Source organism: Gadus morhua, chromosome 16, assembly GCF_902167405.1.
Source record: "Gadus morhua chromosome 16, gadMor3.0, whole genome shotgun sequence".
In the NCBI taxonomy this organism is placed as follows: Eukaryota; Metazoa; Chordata; class Actinopteri; order Gadiformes; family Gadidae; genus Gadus; species Gadus morhua.
Window position 1 is genome coordinate 30,127,555 of NC_044063.1, and position 16,225 is coordinate 30,143,779.

The 16,225-nt window shown below is 49.2% G+C and overlaps 1 protein-coding gene across 1 annotated transcript in view; it reads left to right on the plus strand.

Moving 5' to 3' along the window:
* The window catches only part of LOC115560968 (eukaryotic translation initiation factor 4 gamma 1-like), a 77,129-nt gene extending 60,904 nt beyond the window's left edge, over nt 1–16,225 (plus strand). Inside the window, 17 exon segments of the mRNA XM_030380675.1 lie at nt 55–480; nt 913–1,059; nt 1,779–2,012; nt 3,300–3,404; nt 4,374–4,688; nt 6,893–7,001; nt 7,398–7,494; nt 7,719–7,954; nt 10,940–11,079; nt 11,789–11,961; nt 12,254–12,379; nt 12,459–12,540; nt 12,799–12,897; nt 13,006–13,140; nt 13,340–13,418; nt 13,539–13,679; nt 14,528–16,225. Of these exon segments, the coding sequence (XP_030236535.1) occupies nt 55–480; nt 913–1,059; nt 1,779–2,012; nt 3,300–3,404; nt 4,374–4,688; nt 6,893–7,001; nt 7,398–7,494; nt 7,719–7,954; nt 10,940–11,079; nt 11,789–11,961; nt 12,254–12,379; nt 12,459–12,540; nt 12,799–12,897; nt 13,006–13,140; nt 13,340–13,418; nt 13,539–13,679; nt 14,528–14,709 (2,826 nt within the window). The 3' untranslated portion in view covers nt 14,710–16,225.

The window sequence follows — 16,225 nt, forward strand, 5'->3', positions numbered from 1 at the left end:
GGTTCCAGTGGGTTTCATGTCGTTCAGTGCCTAACCTCTGTCCCCCGCCTGTAGCCTCCAGGCATGGGCATGGGCATGAACATGGCCGGACCGCGCCGCCTCCAACAGGGGAAGGGGCCGCGCAAGATCATCACCAGCATGTCCCTGGGAGAGGACGTGCAGCTGAACAAGGCGGAAAAGGCCTGGAAGCCGGGCGTGAAGAAGGCCACGCGGGCCGGTGGGCGTGAGCCGGAGGAGGCGGCGGCGGGCGAGGGGGAGGACCCCGAGCACCTTAAGACCCAGGAGCTATTCAAGCGTGTGCGCAGTGTGCTCAACAAGCTGACGCCGCAGATGTTCCAGGCGCTAATGAAGCAGGTGATGGAGCTCCAGATCGACACAGAGGAGCGGCTGAAGGGAGTCATCGACCTCATCTTCGAGAAGGCCATCTCGGAGCCCAACTTCTCCGTGGCCTACGCCAACATGTGCCGCTGCCTCTTGGGGGTAGGTGGCTGCTCCTGTTGTCCACCCAGGGGCATGCTTATCCTCTGTTTAGCCTCTCTTTAGCCTCTGCTTCGGCAAGCTGCCAATTCAAAGGGCAACCTGCACGTCTGCCTCCCCGCTTCATTCATGTTAGGGGAAAGTATGTTGCAAATAGATCTTCTTTTTTCCCATTACTTCATATTTTTCGATGGAACAATGGGGTCATATTTATAATGCAATGTGCACCTGAAAATGAATACACTAGGCTGGATGGGACATCACACATAAGACAAGCGCGAATGTTACATTAAAGCAGAATTACAGTTTAGTACTTTAGAAGTCATCTACTTAATACTTTCCTTGCATTATCAACCAGGGACAACGAAGAGGCTCACCGAACAGACCTGAGATGGGTGTGTTAACTGGTGTTTTAACTGGTGTGTTTCCCCCCAGCTCAAAGTCGGCACCACGGACAAACCAGGGCAGACGGTAAACTTCCGGAAGCTGCTGCTGAACCGCTGCCAGAAGGAGTTTGAGAAGGACAAGGACGACGATGAGTTCTTTGAGAAGAAGCAGAAGGAGCTAGACGCCGCCTCTGAGGTAAGGATGACCACCACTGTTCACCGGCTCGGGGGACCACCACACACCCCTCTTCACCGGCCCGGCGGACCACCACACACCAAACTGTTCACCGGCCCGGTAGACCACCACACATCACTGTTCACCGGCGGGGAGGACCACCAAACACCACTGCTCACCTGATCCCCCTCAGACTGTGGTCGTCCCCTGACTCTAACTACACAAATAAACAGAAACAGTGCAAGGCAATGCAGAATAGAAACGCACATCTGTAGTCGACTGTCTTTATACATTTTAGGTTTTTTTTCTAAAGTTTTATGCAACAGTTGCAACAATTCCATCTAAGCATGGATAAATGTTCAAAAGTTAATAAATGTGAAAAAGACACTTGAATGTCTCCATTTTTCATTCTGTCTTGCAAAGCAGACTGGAGCAGATCATGAGGATCCTTTGCACACCTATAGATTGAAGCAGAAATCATTATGTATCAAATCGTTTTGAATTGAAAATCTATTTTGAATCGAATCGTATCCCCAAAAATCGGAATCGAATCAAATCGTGAGATAGTAAAAGATTCCCACCCCTACTAGCATCCTTCCAGTTACCAGTCAACCCGCTCAACTTCCTGAGCTACTTCCGCCCAAGTTGGGAGGGTTTTAGACAGGAATGTAACAGATCCTTTTTGTGAGCTCCGGGGGCGTCCCTAACGCAACCACTCTCCCCCTCTCCCTCGGGTCCAGGGTGAGAAGCAGAAGCTGAAGGACGCGCTGGAGGAGGCAAAGGACAAGGCCCGCCGGCGCTCGCTGGGCAACATCAAGTTCATCGGCGAGCTGTTCAAGCTCAAGATGCTGACGGAGGTCATCATGCACGACTGCATCGTCAAGCTGCTGAAGAACCACGACGAGGAGTCCGTGGAGTGCCTGTGCCGGCTGCTCTCCACCATCGGCAAGGACCTGGACTTTGAGAAGGCCAAGGTGGGTGTGGGTGTGTGTTGTTCGGGGTGTGCGTGTGTGTTGTTCGGGGTATGGGTATTTGTCGGTGTTGTGTGTGGGTGTGCGGGTGTTGTTGGGGTATGTGTGGTTTGGTGTTGTTTGGTGTGTGTGTGTTGTTGTTGGGGGGGGGGGGGGGGGGTGTGTGCTGGTGTTGGGTGTGAGGATGTTGTTGGGGATGTGTATGTGTTTGTGTGTGTTCAGGGCAGAGATGGGACAAAGTCACTGTTTGGCAAGTCCCAAGTAAGTCCCAAGTCTTAGCAGTCAAGTCTGAGTCGAGTCCCAAGTCAAGACAGGGAAAGGCAAGTCGAGTCCAAGTCAAAGTCACACCAAAGCCAAGTCGAGTCCAAGTCCCAAACTTTTTCAAGTCTTGAACAAGTCACCATGTATTTTTTCTTAATAATGTCATTATTAAGCTATTGATCATAATTTCAACATATCACTCTGATGTACAGTGGCATTTCTTATCAATACAGTTATAATATGTTCATTGTTTCTGTCTTCAAAAGTGTTACGATATAAAAAAAAAAAAAAACTGGCAGCATTCTTTGTCCTAAAGCACAGAGAGCGTATTTTCTATCGCCTAGCAACGAATCCATTCTAGACCAGACGTTACTCGCCTACTACGTATCCAGGCTAGAGCCCATTAGACATGTCGTAGATCTCGACATGTTCTGTAATTACAACTATTAACGGCACTTTCCCGAGTGATTTGTCTGCCATTGTTTCTTGTTTTGACAGTTGAGTAGTAATGTGTTGGCTGGTGTAGTAATTTGTTGGGTGGTGTAGACATGTGTTGGGTTGTGTCCCTTTAGTAATGTGTTGGGTTTTGTCCCTGTACTGATGTGTTTTGGGTGGTGTACCCTGTAGTCATGTGTTGGGTGGTGTAGTCATGTGTTGGATGGTGTCCCTGTAGTGATGTGTTGGGTGTAGTCCCTGTTGTGAGATGTTGGGTTCTGTCCCTTTAGTGATGTGTTGGGTGGTGTAGTGATGTGTTGGGAGGTGTCCATGTAGTGATGTGTTGGGTGGTGTCCCTGTAGTTATTTGTTGGGTTGTGTCTCTGTAGTGATGTATTGGTTGGTGTCCCTGTAGTGATGTGTTGGAACGGTGTCCCTGTAGTGTTGTGTTGGGTGGTGTCCCTGTAGTGATGTGTTGGGTGGTGTCCCTGTAGTTATTTGTTGGGTGGTGTCCCTGTAGTAATGTATTGGTTGGTGTCCCTGTAGTGATGTGTTGGGTGCTGTAGTAATGTATTGGTTGGTGTCCCTGTCTCAGCCCCGGATGGAGCAGTACTTCAACCAAATGGAGAAGATCATCAAAGAGAGGAAGACCACCTCCAGAATCCGCTTTATGCTGCAGGACGTTCTGGACCTCCGACGGGTAACACACACATACACCAAACACGCACATATGCACACACATAGGCCTGTCGAGATAACAAATTTTTCTGGGCGATTAATTGCCCCAGAAATTATTGCGATAAGCGATAATATTGCAGTTTTTCAACTAATATAATGATAAAGTACACCCTTTCGAAGATCATTAAACCTTTATTTTTAAAGAACACTGTAACTGGACGTCTGGAAGACATTTTAAATATCCAGAATAAATTAACAAAACAACCAAAAACAATAAATAAAATTGAAACACTGAATAAAAAGGATGTAAACGCGATTGCGCCAGGGCTCCGCCTCCCACAAATACAATGCAACAAGTGACTGACACTTGACGAGGGGGTTTACTCGTTGTGCCCTGTAATTATAAGCCGGAGCCCGATTTCAACCCGACATTTGTTACTTAGGCCTACCCTGCTAAATATATATAATATATATCAATATATATAATGCATAGAACGCCGGTCACTATCGGGAAAATAAGCCCCGACAGGGCGAACAGGCGACCGACGCGCAGCGGAGGTGTCTTGCTTCGCCCTGAAGGGGCTTATTTTAGATAATGACCGGCGACGTTCTATACATCATCCCGCTTATTACAAGGCTACTTGCCATGACGAAAAAATAACTTCACATGGTGTGTCTTTTTACAATTTATTCGTTAGCAGCATTCGTAGTGTTGATCAGCAGAGAAATAGTCTGCCAAAGTCGTTGACGTTGTTTAGCAACCGTATCGCACAATTAATTGATTTATTGCATATCGCGACAGGCCTTCACACACATACGCATGTGCCCACATTTACACTCAAACACACACGCGCGTCCGCACAGGCATGCACGCACACAAACGCGTACGCATACACACATGTACACTCAAACACACCAGCATGCGCAGGTTGCATGGTCCAGGGCCGGGGCACGAGCAGCTCCGGGCTCATGGCTCTCTCTGTCCCCCCAGAACCTCTGGGTGCCCCGGCGAGGGGAGCAGGGGCCCAAGACCATCGACCAGATCCACAAGGACGCGGAGCTGGAGGAGCACCGCGAGCAGATGAAGGTTCAGCAGGCCATTCTCTCCAAGTCCAGCGGCGGAGACCGTATGGGAGGAGGAGGAGGAAGAGGGGGAGGAGGAGGAGGAGGTGGAGGCCGTGAGGGCCGCGGAGGACATCATACCCCCGGCCGGGGCAGCCAGCCCCAGGACGAGGGCTGGAACACGGTGCCCATCAGCACAAAGAGCAGACCCCTGGACGCCCTGCGTCTCAGCAAGATCACCAAGGTGGGCCTCACAGCTCCCCGCCTAGAGAAGAGGGTTCCAAATCAATCAATTTAAAACCGAAACATTAAAGGGATACCACACCGGTGGAGATATGAAGGTTATATGAAGTAAATAATTCTATGTATTATAAATGTGCAAAAAAAATTGAAATCGGATCATCCTAGCCTGAGAAAAGGCAGAAAGTGTCTCTCTGGCTCAAAAGTAAGAAATCCTCCCAACTCCAACAGTGCATTGCGCTCGCTGCACCGCCCCCCCGTTTCCGTTTGGAGGGGGAAGGACGCATTATACTAGCGCGAGTGGTAGCACGAGCAAACTTTGTGTAAACATATCCCCGTGATACGTTGACTAGTTTAGACTTCTGCTCTCATTTTTTCAAACGCATCATTTGTATATTACTGTACAGCATAAAAACATTGGCTAATTATAGTAGGTCAGCATATCGAGTATTTGTACTCAACCTTTTCTCACCAGTTGAAAAAAGTGTTTATCTTATACAGTAGGCCTACTTTAGCATAACAGCACTTGGGTTAGTAAACAAATCAAAACAACCAACATGAATTTGAAGTTCTATTCATGAAAAAGTATTAACTATTTACAAAAAAAAAACGTGTAGGGTGCGTTTGCTAGAGTCAAAATAGTCACAGCTCATCTTGAGCATCTACTGTCTCCTGGTAGCCACGGTACTGCTCATCTTGTGCTGGGTAATTGGCTCTAATGGCCTGGACAACACAGGAAGCCGATACTATCTAAGAAAGAAAGAGAACAACATTAGCAAAGCAAGATCAATTATGCCTTGAGTAGCCTATACAGCATTACACAGACTTCAAGCTAACATAACGTAGACTATGCTCTGCCAATACGATCGGCTACTTGTCCTAACTACATTGTCACGTTCCCCAGGACTCAAAACTATTGTAGCCAATGTGTTACACAACACTACAAAAAAAAAAATCACTTACTCTATGCTCTGACGTCTGTTTCCCAGGCGGGCTTTGGTTGGCGTTTCCAGTTCACTTTCTGGGTCCGGCATATGTATCCAATACCAAACTGTTCAGATAAGGCGTAAAGCCTGAGTGAGAGGTTACACACGGCCCCGTCCTCGCCAGATTCATCCATTTTTTCTAAAAAAAAACTGGCATAGCTGAAATTCGCTGCAGCACAGGGAGGCTGAGTGTCTATAGGCAAACAGAGCAAACGGGCGTGCTCCGGCGGCTCCTCGTCCTCGGCAACAGGCATGGCTTGATCAGCTGCAGCCGCAGCAGCCTCCTCCTCTATTTTTGTCAATTCTTCCTGGCTGCATTCTGGCTCGTACTAATAGCCCCGAATGTCCGAATCCAACAATAGTTTTTAAAATCCACCTTGGCTGTTTCACATTGCAAATTTGTTCTCTGGCTAAGCGGTGAAGAAACATGTTGGACACTGTGTTTAAATCTCGTACATGAGCTCCGGCCCCACCTCATTCCTTATTGGTGGGCTCACAAATTTGCGGAACCAGTGGTTTGTAGTCCTCGGCCCTTATAGCAGGCAAGCAAAGTTTCCCGAGATGACGTCAAACGCATAATTTGACGTCATCTCGGGAGAAAATTAGATCAGGAAAACTGGGCCAAGGGAAGACTGGTTAGACTGAGGGAAAAATTACTTTTTTTATATATTAAAATAGCGATTTTATAAGGATTGAACGCCGGTTCTGAATCGGTGAAGTATCCCTTTAAGAAAAACTTTAAATAGATCTACCCAGGGGTTCCCAACCTTTTTTGTTCAAGGACCGGCATATTCATAAACAAAACTGTAGGTAGTCAATTTTAATGCCTTAACTTTAAGATGCATACTTTTTTAAACAAAGGATGTGGCTGTTTTTCAAGATTGTTTATTCGTCATATTCACAACAACTAAAGAAAAAGCAATGTAATGCCTGAGTTTCAGGCTCTCTTTAACAAGGCAATAATATAAAATCATACATTTTTAAGAGAAACACAAGAAGAGACATAAAATAAACTAAATCGAAGTGCAAAGACACATTGCATTTCAAGTGCTTAATTTACCGTGGTTTAGTTGCATAGATTTTATGTCTGTATTTGAAGACATAAAATTACTCGTATAGCCAAAGTTACAATATATGACCACAAAAAAGGGAATCGCTACTCTAAACCAAATGTCTTGCTTGACGACCAAAATCCTTTTTTCCTCCTCTGTGTTGCCGTCAGGCTCCAGTCCTGGACAACCAGGTGCTCGCCCCGAGCAGCGACACGTGGGGCAACTGGGGCAAGGGCAGTAGCGGAGGCTCCACCACCAAGCCCAACCCCACAGACTCAGGTAGTCATCAGATTTTTTCGGGTTCATGTAATTTTGCTCCATTGTTCCGACCTCTCGGCCGTATGCAGACTCCTCCAGTATGCAGACTCCTTCTATCTACTGAAAACATCTTTCTCGAATGCTGCCTGAGTTTTTTGTTACTAGTGATGTAAAGAGGTCAGCCGGTGGCTCTACTACCACTTGTTGAAATGGGTACAGCGCCACTTATCGTACAGGGGCATGACATGCTTCGGCCAATGAATCGATTTTCTCACCGCCATGCATACTCGGACAACTGCAGTTGTCCAATTGAGGAGCAATGTCGAAACATGGCTTTTATCGGATTAAGCTGTGCATTCAAACGTACTGTTTGTGTGTGTGTGTGTGTGTGTGTGTGTGTGTGTGTGTGTGTCCCAGCCCCCGACTCTGGTAACCGTCCGGCCACCAGCACCCTGAACCGGTTCTCGGCCCTGCAGCCTTCCTCCCAGGACTCTGACAGACGCGTGCCTCAGAGGTAGCCCCCCAGCACACAGGGAGGTTGCAGCATGCTGCACTCCCCTCATGGTCTTAAGACCCCATATCATGCTTTTTTTAGGGTTAATTATTGCATTGTCGAACGCCTAATCCCCCCCTAGCTTGTATGTCGGCCTTTACGTGTAAATCTTTGCCAAGATAGGACTTTTGGACGTGCGCCATTGGACTGAATGCTGACGCCACCCTCTGTGACGCCCCCTCCAGGAACAGCTCCAGTCGGGAGCGCGGCGACCGCTATGAGCGCTCGGACCGCGGCCCCGGGGACCGTGGCTTCGACCGCCGGGACCACCGCCTCCCGGCCGGCAAGCGCAGCTTCAGCCGTGAGAAGGAGGAGCGCAGCCGGGAGCGCGAGCACCGCAGCTCGGCCGACCCCGTCCGTCGCGTGGCCAGCATGACCGACGACCGCGGGAGCCGCGAGCGCCCCAGCAGCAAGGACAACGGTGGGTAACATGCCAGTCAGCCTGCACGCCAGTCAGCCCACCAGTTAGACCGCACCCTAGTTAGCCCACCAGTTAGACCGCACCCTAGTTAGCCCACCAGTTAGACCGCACCCTAGTTAGCCCACCAGTTAGACCGCACCCTAGTTAGCCCACCAGTTAGACCGCACCCTAGTTAGCCCACCAGTTAGCACGCCAGACAGCCCTCACGCCAGTCAGCCCGCACGAAAATCCCGCTTCACACAAATAGGATATCGGAAATGGCAACAGGGTTTTCAGTGTTGTTGTGGCGATCTCAGGGTATTCTGCTGTGACTTTAATCCAGAACACCGGCAGAGTTGTTGTTTCGAACATACTTTTAAGGCCGCCGTCATTTGCGATCTCCAGCAGTTGATCTTCTTCTTGCATAGACATGCTGGATTCCCCTGGTTTGTTGGCAAATGGGTCGCAGATTTATTCTTTGGCAGTTCGTGGGTCTTTTGTGGTTGGGAAGTAGCGCTCAAACTCGTTTAAAGCAAAGAGAGGTGATCGTGCACCAGCTGGGTGAATGAAGGCTCGGGCTCAGTCTCTTCCAAAATCCCTGCGAATGTTGAAACATGTCAAATATACCTCTGTTCACGCGCCGTCCCCACAAATCCAGTTTGGCTTTAAATGCAGCTACTTTATCTGCCAACTTGAAGAAAGTTGTAATTTTCCCCTGAAGTGACCGATTGAGTTCATTGAGCAGGTTGAATATGTCGCACAAGTAAGCAAGTTTTGCAACCCATTCCTTGTCACTGAAATGTGCTGCCAGCGGTGACTCTTTTTCTGAGAGAAATCTCTGCAGCGGCTCTCATAATTCAAACACTCCCTCGGGATAACCATCTTATTTCTGTGTGTAAGAGAAGGTGTCTGTGCTCCGCGTCCATCTCTTCACAAACCTGCTCGAACAGGCGCGAGTTAAGGGCGTGTGCTTTGATGTAGTTAATAACTTTACATCATTCAATACGCTGTTAAGTTCCAGTGGTATTTTTCGTCAAGCCAGCCTTTCCCTGTGAATGACACAATGCGTAGACTCACATTCAGTTGCAACCTCCTTAATCCGAGTAGTTAAACCAGAAAGCCGTCCGGTCATGGCAGCAGCTCCGTCTGTGCATACGCCGACATCTGTGGCTGTGGTTTTGGTTGGCAACGATAGTGCATCCTCATGCACATCCTCCTGATATCGAAGAAGAAGATATCGCACATAAACAAGTAGTATTGCCTTGTTGTCAATATCTACACTCGTCAACCTGGAGTGCATACCACGGTGATGTATTAATCCTCTCCAACAATTGTGTCTCAATGTCCTCTGCTATTTCCTCAATGCGCCGAGTGACGGTGCTAGCCGAAAGAGGCACCTGTGCTATCTTTTTAACCGCGGCCTCTCTTAGAAGTTCACGGCAAATGTCTTTAGAGGCGGACAGGATCAATTCTTCACCAATGGTGAATGGCTTATTAGCCTTAGCAATACGATTAGCCACCAAGTATGATGCTCTCGGTGCACTCGCATTTGTTGATGTGGTGGCCCTCAGTAATTGCTTCTATCCTTCTTGTTCATGCTTTTTTCTTTCCAAATACTCATTCAAAATACTCACTAATTCTACTCTTTTAATGCAGGGTGCTTGTCTCCAAGTGGCGAAGCAGTTTTGGAGGCTCCATAGCCTCATTAGCGAGCCGGTCGCCGCATATTATGCAGAGCATGCTTGGTGCGCGGGAATCACCTGTCACGATAAATCCATATTTGAAGTAGGACTGGTATTGTCTGTTAAATGCAGCTTTCTTTTTCTTGGAAGTCGTAAGCTCTTCTTCCGTCTCCTCACTGGGCCGTTTCCCCTGCGCAAAGAAACTTTCAAAAGACATTTGTCTTTTACTCATTTTGGTAGCTTGTGGGTTTAATTTGAGCGGCAACGTATCGCGTAACAGAGACAAGCGACAAGAGTGCGTCATAGACGGATGTAACAGAGGGAATCGGTAGGGGTGTACGGTATAAACGGTGCTAAAGGTATACCGGTGTGAATTTGCGCTACGGTATCGATTTTGACGTTACCTCGGGACCGGTGTGACCGGTAGACAATGTTGTGTGTAACGCGTAACAAATTAAGTAATGCGTTAATACAGTTCCCTAACTACTTTTTCATGTAAAAAGTAAAGTTACGAGCAACTACTGAAAATATGGTAACGAAACATAGTTCCTTTTTCAATTCGGCACCACGTTACTTTTCACAGGGACAGATTGACAGCGATACTGCCTTCTCAGGCAGTATGCAATTGCGCAAGTACGCAGGTGCGCAGCAAGCGCTCCTGCGTGCTTGCGCAATAGTCCCTTCACAAGCTCTCATTCCACAACGTACGAGACAGACGCTGGTAGCGTGAAGCCGTCTCTGCAATCAGACATTGCTTCCGCAGGCATTTTGAAAGCCAGTCCTAATACCGTTACCGTCTATTCCTCAAATCATACCGTGATATACATTTTAGTCCATACCGTACAGCCCTAGGAATCGGGTCAATTTTCAAAATAATGATCGTTCATCGTTTAATAAATAAAGCGGACATAATGTCAGTTATTTATTCTTTCTCTGCGGACCGGTACCAAATGATGCACGGACCAGTACCGGTCCGCGGCCCGGGGGTTGGGGACCGCTGAGTTAGACGATCTTTGACCCAGCAGCCTATTTCCTATCATTTCTACCTTCAACCCCTCTCGTCTCCTCTGGGGCTTTGCGACCTCGACGTGACTGGGTTATGCTCAATAACAAGGACCCCGGATCAAGCTAGAGATAGGCTAACGGTGTATTCCGCAGTAGGGATCCTACAATAATGTTTGTCAGACACTCCTAATGCCACTGGGAGATGGAGTGGCCAATCCAGCGATAAGAGAGGAGACGCATTCACAGGCGTTGCCCAAAAGGAAAAAGTTGTTGGGACATAATCTTTAATGTAAAAAACTGTGTGTGTGTGTATGTGTAGCAGTGAAGCGGCCCTCACGGCCGTCGACCCCCACCCCCCTTCCCGTACCGACGGTCACCAAGCCGGCCTTGACCGAGGAGGAAGTGGAGAAGAAGTCCACCGCCATCATCGAGGAGTACGTCCAAATCAACGACCTGAAGGTATGCACATGGAGGCACACGCACACACAGACAGACATGGAGACACACATACACATACACACATATGGAGACACACACACACAGAGACATGCAAACACATAGAGACATAAGGAGACACACACACAGAGACATATGAAGACAGACACAGAGACATAGGCACACACACACACACACACACACACACACGGAGGCACACACACACACACACACACACACACACACAAAGAGGGACACGGAGACACACACATACAGAGAGCCTAGGAGAGGGACATACACACACACACACACACAGAGGGACATGGAGACACACACACACACAGAGACACACGCACGCACACACATGGAGATGCACACACACAGAGACACATGGAGACACAAACGCACGCACACACAGACACAAACACTTGCGGAGAGACATGGAGAGAGCGACAGACACAGATAAACACACATACGGAGACATGGAGAGACACACACAGACATACACCTACACAGAGACACAGACACGGATACACACAGAGACATGGAGACACACAGACATACGGAGACACAGAGAAGCACAAACACACACACACAGAGACACGTACACACACGCACACAGACATAGGGAGACACAGAGATACACACAAGCACACAGAGGGATATGGAAACAGGCCAGCCCCACCACTGCCCCCCTGTGGCCCCTGACTGCTGTTTCCCCTGTGGACCCCAGGAGGCGCTCCAGTGTGTTCAGGAGATGGCCAGCACGGATCTGCTCTTCGTGTTCGTGCGGAACGGGCTGGAGTCGACGCTGGAGCGCAGCACCTTGGCCCGGGAGCGCATGGGCCTGCTGCTGCAGCGCCTGGTGCAGAACTCCACCCTGCCACCACAGCAGTACTACAAAGGGTAAGGGCCCAGAACTCCACCCAGCAGCTCTACAAAGGGTAAGGGCCCCAGCTACACTCAGCTCAGAGGGTAAGGGCCCCAGCTACACTCAGCTCAGAGGTTAAGGGCCCCAGCTACACCGTCACCTCAGATGGGAACCCCATCATGAGGGTCCCACTGGGGACCGGTAGACATTGCAGACTCAGATGCCCACAGCATGCGTGTTAGTGCTCTTCTACGCTAGGAACCACCCAAGTGTGATCTGACCTGTTGGGCTGGACTCACTATTCCTCCTCGTTTGATCCCCCCCAAGGCTCCAGGAGATCCTGGAGGCGGCCGAGGACATGTCCATAGACGTCCCCCACATCTGGCAGTACCTGGCCCAGCTGCTTGCCCCCATGCTGCATGAGGGGGGCATTCCCATGGCTCCGCTCTTCAGGTCAGTCGCCCCCGCTGGTAGAGGAACAGAGAGCCTGTAGGATGCGTGTCTGTGTTGTGACGGCTGTTTTTGTGTTCAGGGAGATCACAAAGCCCCTGATACCCCTGGGCCAGGCCGGGGTCCTGCTCGTCCACATCCTCCTCGTCCTCTGCAAAGCAATGGTGAGCTTCCTTTTCTATGTGCGAAAAATGCTTTTTAGAGCGAGTTTCTATCAAAGGAAAAAAATAATAGTTAAAAACAAATATGCCTCATTTCCAATAGTTGGTTTAAGGTTTATACAAGCCTTGGTAAGCCCAGTTACATGTTTGGATCTAAAATGATCGTTCACACGACCCCCGCTCCCTCGGGACCAGCACCGTGGCCTTCTGGAGCTGAGGACGGCCCCCTGACATTGTCTTTGTGTCTTTGTGACTCGTCAGAGCCATAAGAAGGTGGGTGCCATGTGGCAGGAGGCGGGACTTAGCTGGAAGGACTTCCTTCCCGCCGACCAAGACATTAACAAGTTTGTGACGGAAAAGGTGAGCAAGAGTGACTGCGCTCAGCCCAGCGAGGTGCTCCCGTCCCTATAGTGGCCCTGTGTTGTGGTGTTGGCCGTGGCCAGGAGTAATGTCCCCCCTGTGATGCAGAACGTGGAGTTCACGCTGGTCCAGGAGGCGGAGGCGGCGGGCCCAGGCGCACTGAGCCCCGCCCAGCTGAGCCAGGGTCTGGAGCAGCTGCTGAAGGACAAGGCCGATAACCAGAGCATCCTGGACTGGGTGGAGGTGAGAGGTCCACCCGGCACTCGCCCCAAGCCCGTCACAAGCTCTTTAACCCCAATTCTAATCTCTTGTGTGTGTGTGTGTGTGTGTGTGTGTGTGTGTGTGTGTGTGTGTGTGTGTGTGTGTGTGTGTGTGTGTGTGTGTGTGTGTGTGTGTGTGTGTGTGTGTGTGTGTGTGTGTGTGTGTGTGTGTGTGTGTGTAGGCCAACCTGGACGAGGAGCAGACGTCGTCCAACGAGTTTGTCCGAGCTCTGATGACCTGCGTGTGCCGGTCGGCCATCTGTAAGCATCATTAACCTCCCACCCTTACTCAGCACCATCTCAACATTGACCACCACGCCGGGATAGACCAGGTACCTCCACCCTGGTTGTCTGACTACACTCTCTGTTGTGCTTCCCCAGACGAGAGCCCCAACAAGGTGGAGGCCAAGCAGATGGGTCGTTTGGCGGAGGTGCTGCAGAAGTACCTAAACACGGAGCACAAGGAGCTGCAGGCACTCTACGCCCTGCAGGCCCTCATGGTGGAGCTGGAGCAGCCGGCCAGTGAGTGGCTTACCACTTGGGTTTTCTCTGTGTAGATTTAAGCAGTATATGTATGTCAATGATGGCACCCAATGCACTCCTGATCATCCTCGAAAGGAGGGATTCCAGGGCGGTCTCAGGGCGGCTGCTAGCCAATGATGTGTTATGATCAGGGATCTGGGGGAAGTCCAGTGTAGCAGTAACAGTTCTGTTACTAGTAATGTTACATGGTATATAATGTGGGATCCAGCAGTCCTACTGGGTTATAGCAGAACCTCTGACCCAGCAGTCCTACCGTGTTGTAGCAGAACCTCTGATCCAGCAGTCCTACCGTGTTATAGCAGAACCTCTGACCCAGCAGTCCAACCGTGTTATAGCAGAACCTCTGATCCAGAAGTCCTACCGTGTTATAGCAGAACCTCTGACCCAGCAGTCCTACTGTGTTAGAGCAGAACCTCTGACCCAGCAGTCCTACTGTGTTAGAGCAGAACCTCTGACCCAGCAGTCCTACTGTGTTAGAGCAGAACCTCTGACCCAGCAGTCCTACTGTGTTAAAGCAGAACCTCTGACCTAGCAATCCTACTGTGTTATGGCACAACTTCTGATCCAGCAGTTCTACTGTGTTATAGCAGAACTTCTGACCCAGCAGTCCTACTGGGTTATGGCAGAACTTCTGACCTAGCAGTCATACTTTGTTATTGCAGAATGGTTGTTCATGGTTCAGAGCCTGGACTGGAAGCCAAAAACGTATTTGGTTACCGCTGTTTTGCTGGATTATTAATGTAAAGTGTGATTATTGAGACCATATGTTCTCAAGTCATTGGCTATGTATACGTTTCTACTTCATAACAGAGTCTTCCTCTCCCCAGACCTGCTGCGGATGTTCTTCGACGCGCTGTACGACGAGGACGTGATCAAGGAGGAGACCTTCGATAAGTGGGGCTCCAGCAAGGACCCGGCCGAGCAGCAGGGCAAGGGCGTTGCCCTCAAGTCTGTCACCAACTTCTTCACCTGGCTCCGGGAGGCCGACATCGAGTCGGACAACAGCTAGGATCGACCATGCACCTCCTGGAGGACTGGGGGGGGGGGGCGGTGCCCACACATGTATATCTAAAACCAGAAGAGATGTGCGATGCTCTCTACCAATCGGAGGATGCTGAATCCATCAAATCCATCTGCATAAACAGACAAAAAACCTAGAAAAAGATTCTTCACCTGGGAGAGATTGTATTACGGATCGGACTTCGATCTTTTTGTTTTTGTTTCTGTGCGACTTTCTTCTTTTTGTTTTATTTTATTAGGATAAAAAATATCTTGCGCTGCTCAACGTTCGCTTTAACTAACGAAACACGACATTAACAGAGACAGAAGCAGAGGAGGGACGTTCTCAGTATTCCCTTATGTTTTAGGTCCACTTTTAAACACGGTGACACTACTCAGCTCATTGTGCTGATGAGGGACGCGCTAACTGGCTGCTCACAACGCTCTCTTTGTGGAGGACTTACTGGACACCCGTGCCCGGGGGGTCCTGGGACGTCCACAGGCATGTCTTCTAGGGGATGTCCTGGGACATGTCTTCTAGTGGACACCACCATGTGTCCCTGGATGCCCCAGGAGACGTCTCTTAGGGGACACCCCCGGACACCTCTCTTGGGGGACGCCCCAGGACACGTCTTCAAGGGGATGTCCAATGGCGTGTCTCCTAGGGGCCGAGCGTATGTTTGTTGTTTGACTTTTTTTTGGGGTGACTGATGAATTTGGAGTGCGCTCTCTTTTATTTCTCTTTTTAATAATAAAATCAGAAAAACCAAACAAAGGAATGCGGGCGACTTAAGGGTGGTTTAGTTTAGTTTGTTAGGGATGGTGTCTGCTGCGGTGAACAGGAGAGTGACAGACGGGGGCTGGAGGGGTGGGCGGCGCTGGAACATCGGTGGACCTTTCTGCTGCTGGGGAGCTGACAAAGCTGTCCTCATGACCACGTCGCCACGCCCACCCCCTGCCCGCCACGCGGTTGTGGTTCCGCTGGTCTCCTGGGGACGGAGGTTTTAATCATTCAGATATCATCGTTATCCAAACTCGAAGCGAAATTACAAAATGCTTAATAATTGACAAAAATAGAAGATAGGAATAAAAGAGTTGGAACAGTTCGAATCCTAAAGCCTTTTCTGCTTCCATGAGTGGAAATGCATTTCAGGAGAGTTCTGTAAATATATATAAATATATATATTATAGATATTTTTGTTTTCTTTTCCAAGATGAAATGCAAATGTACCTCCATGTAATGTTCACCCCCCCCCTGAAAGAAGACCCACTACCCCCTCTCTATTTATATTTTCTCTCCTCCGCTGGCAGAAGTGTACCCCCCCCCCCCCCCCCCCCCCCCAGCCCAGCCATCACATTGATTATCGGCCCATCATTGAAAACATGTAAATACTTCCCCCCTTTTTTGCTTTACTTTAATAAAAAAAAAAGATATTTAATTAAAATAAAAACGAATGCCTCTTTTCATGTCCAAAACTGGAAAAGATAATAAAGAACATTGCAAATAAAAACGGAACTCAAAAACA